Source organism: Galeopterus variegatus, unplaced genomic scaffold (genome assembly GCF_000696425.1).
Source record: "Galeopterus variegatus unplaced genomic scaffold, G_variegatus-3.0.2 Scaffold6060, whole genome shotgun sequence".
Classification (NCBI taxonomy): Eukaryota; Metazoa; Chordata; class Mammalia; order Dermoptera; family Cynocephalidae; genus Galeopterus; species Galeopterus variegatus.
Window position 1 is genome coordinate 121449 of NW_007732171.1, and position 2144 is coordinate 123592.

At 58.7% G+C, this 2144-nt stretch overlaps 1 protein-coding gene across 1 annotated transcript; it reads left to right on the forward strand.

Moving 5' to 3' along the window:
* Positions 1-307: 307 nt before the first annotated feature.
* On the forward strand, positions 308-2144 carry PVRIG (poliovirus receptor related immunoglobulin domain containing). Its single transcript, XM_008590389.1, is given in 8 exon segments — positions 308-325; positions 656-736; positions 738-786; positions 875-1012; positions 1015-1221; positions 1295-1418; positions 1498-1555; positions 1653-2144. Coding segments are annotated over 8 exon segments (1119 nt in total). The 3' UTR covers positions 2097-2144.

Below are 2144 nucleotides of genomic sequence, written 5' to 3' on the forward strand. Positions count from 1 at the left end.
ATAGAAGAGTCACTGGTGACCATGCTCTGGGCCTGAGCAGCTGGAAGTCAGTTGCCATTAACTGTGAGAAGGGAAGCAGCAGATGGGGCAGAGCTCAGTGGGAGTCTCCAGGAGAAGTGAGTGGGCAGCCAGCCGCCTGCAGCTGCAGGTTTAAACATGAGACTTGCTAGCATATGGAAGGTGTTGAGAGGCCACCTTAGGTCTCTGGCAGGTCATGCCGAGCTAGTACTCAGGTTACCTCTCTGCTGGCTTTCCTGCTTACAGCGTCTTCCTCTTCCCAAGTTTTTCCACATTCCCTCCGCCTTAGATGGGCGAGGGGGCCGGGGTGAGAGCCTTGTTCCTAATGGGAAGCCAGGTGCTGCTCCCTCCCCAGGGCAGGGAAGGAGGTTCTATCCAGCATCCCCCTGCAGTATCTCTGCCCTCCATGCCCCTCCCCACTGATACCCACAGGCAGGGCTGGTAGCGGGCACCTGTGCTCACACAGAAGCACAGCCTTTGGGGATGGAGCAAGCCTTGTCACTGTCACTTTAAGGAGGGAATCAACCACTATGTTCACCACCTCCAAGGGAGGCAGAGGGAGGCAGACGTGAGAGAAGGAAGTGGGGCTGGGCTGCAGCAAGCTGCTGGCTTCCTGGGCCTGCTGACAACATGAAAGCTTCCTTTGTTGAGAAGAGAATTACCGGTGCTGTCCCTGCAGCCCCCAGAGCCTGGGCTGGACAGGAGTGATGGACCAGCTTTGGCCCTTGGTCCTGCTCTGGGAGCTCCTGACCTTCTGCATCACTGCCGGTGAGTGGGGAGGCTAGAGGAGGCAGAGGACATAGGGCGGGGAATAATGTGGAAACAGCCCGTGGACCTTCTTGTCCTTATTCCACAGTGACCCCTGAGGTGTGGGTGCAGGTTCAGATGGAGGCCACTGAGCAACTGTCCTTGGCTGTTCGCTGTGGATTCCTGGGGTCTGGCTCCATCTCCCTGGTGACTGTGGGCTGGGGGGCACCCGATGGTGCCGGAGGGACCAGGCTCTGTTGCACCCAGAATTCGGCACCCAGCAGTGGTCCCCTGCCCACCAGGCCCACTGGGAAACCAGAAGCAGCGTCTCCTTCATGTTGGGGGGATCCGAGGCAAGAAGCCCCAGTGCCAACACTACCTTCTGATGCAAGTTTGTTTCCTTCCCTGAGGGCTCTCAGGAGGCCTGTGGGAACCTCCTGCCCAGCTCAGACCAAGGTGGGATTGGAAAGAGGGGACAGGGAGGGACTTAGGCACTGGCTGCCCATCTGACACCTCTCTCTGTGCCCAGGGCTCCCTGCCCCAACTCCAGCCCCCATTCTGAGGATGGACCTGGCCAGGATCTTGGGGGTCTTGGTGGTCCTCCTCTTCGGCTGCATTTACCTTCTCCACCTCCTGCGCCGGCAGAGGCATTGGTGAGACCTGTACCCCAGTCTAAGTCCCCATACTGCTAGGCTAGCCACATGCTTTGTTCTGATTCCTTCTCTCTCCCAGGTCTGTTGCTAAGCTTCAGCCACCTCTCACCAGCCCCCAGGCACAGACAAGAGCTCAGGTGAGGAGTAGGGATTGTGTTTGGAGTGGGAAGAAGAATGGGGCTGGAGCATGGGCTCTGAGGGGAGTCTCACTTGACCTTCTTCCCCCCACACCAGGCAGACAGCCAAGCTTCCCTGGCCTCTCTCCACATCCCCTATGCCACCATCAACAGCCTCTGCCCAGCAACTCTGGACATGGTCCACTCACACCAGCAACTGTCCCGATGGGCACCACTCCCTGTCCACACTGCACATGAACCCCAGGCACCTGCCCCCTGGGCATCTCTGCCAGCCTGTGTGTGCAGCAGTTTCGTCTCTGTTGAAAATGGGCTCTATGCGAAGGCAGGGGAGAGTCTGCGCCACACTGGCCCTAACCATATCCCTTTCCCTGAGGGCCATGGAAGGGCACTTAGGAGTTTGATGACTGATACCCCAAGTCCACTTGGACTTCTTCCCCTCCCAGGCCTCTGGAACCCTCCCACCCCCCCGCCTGTTGGGCATCTGCATCCCAGGCGCCCACTGTCCTCACACATCATGATTTATTCTTGGGCCTCCGATTAGTGTCTCCACACATATCTGGCCAGGGCCACTTGCTGCGGATGTGGTCAG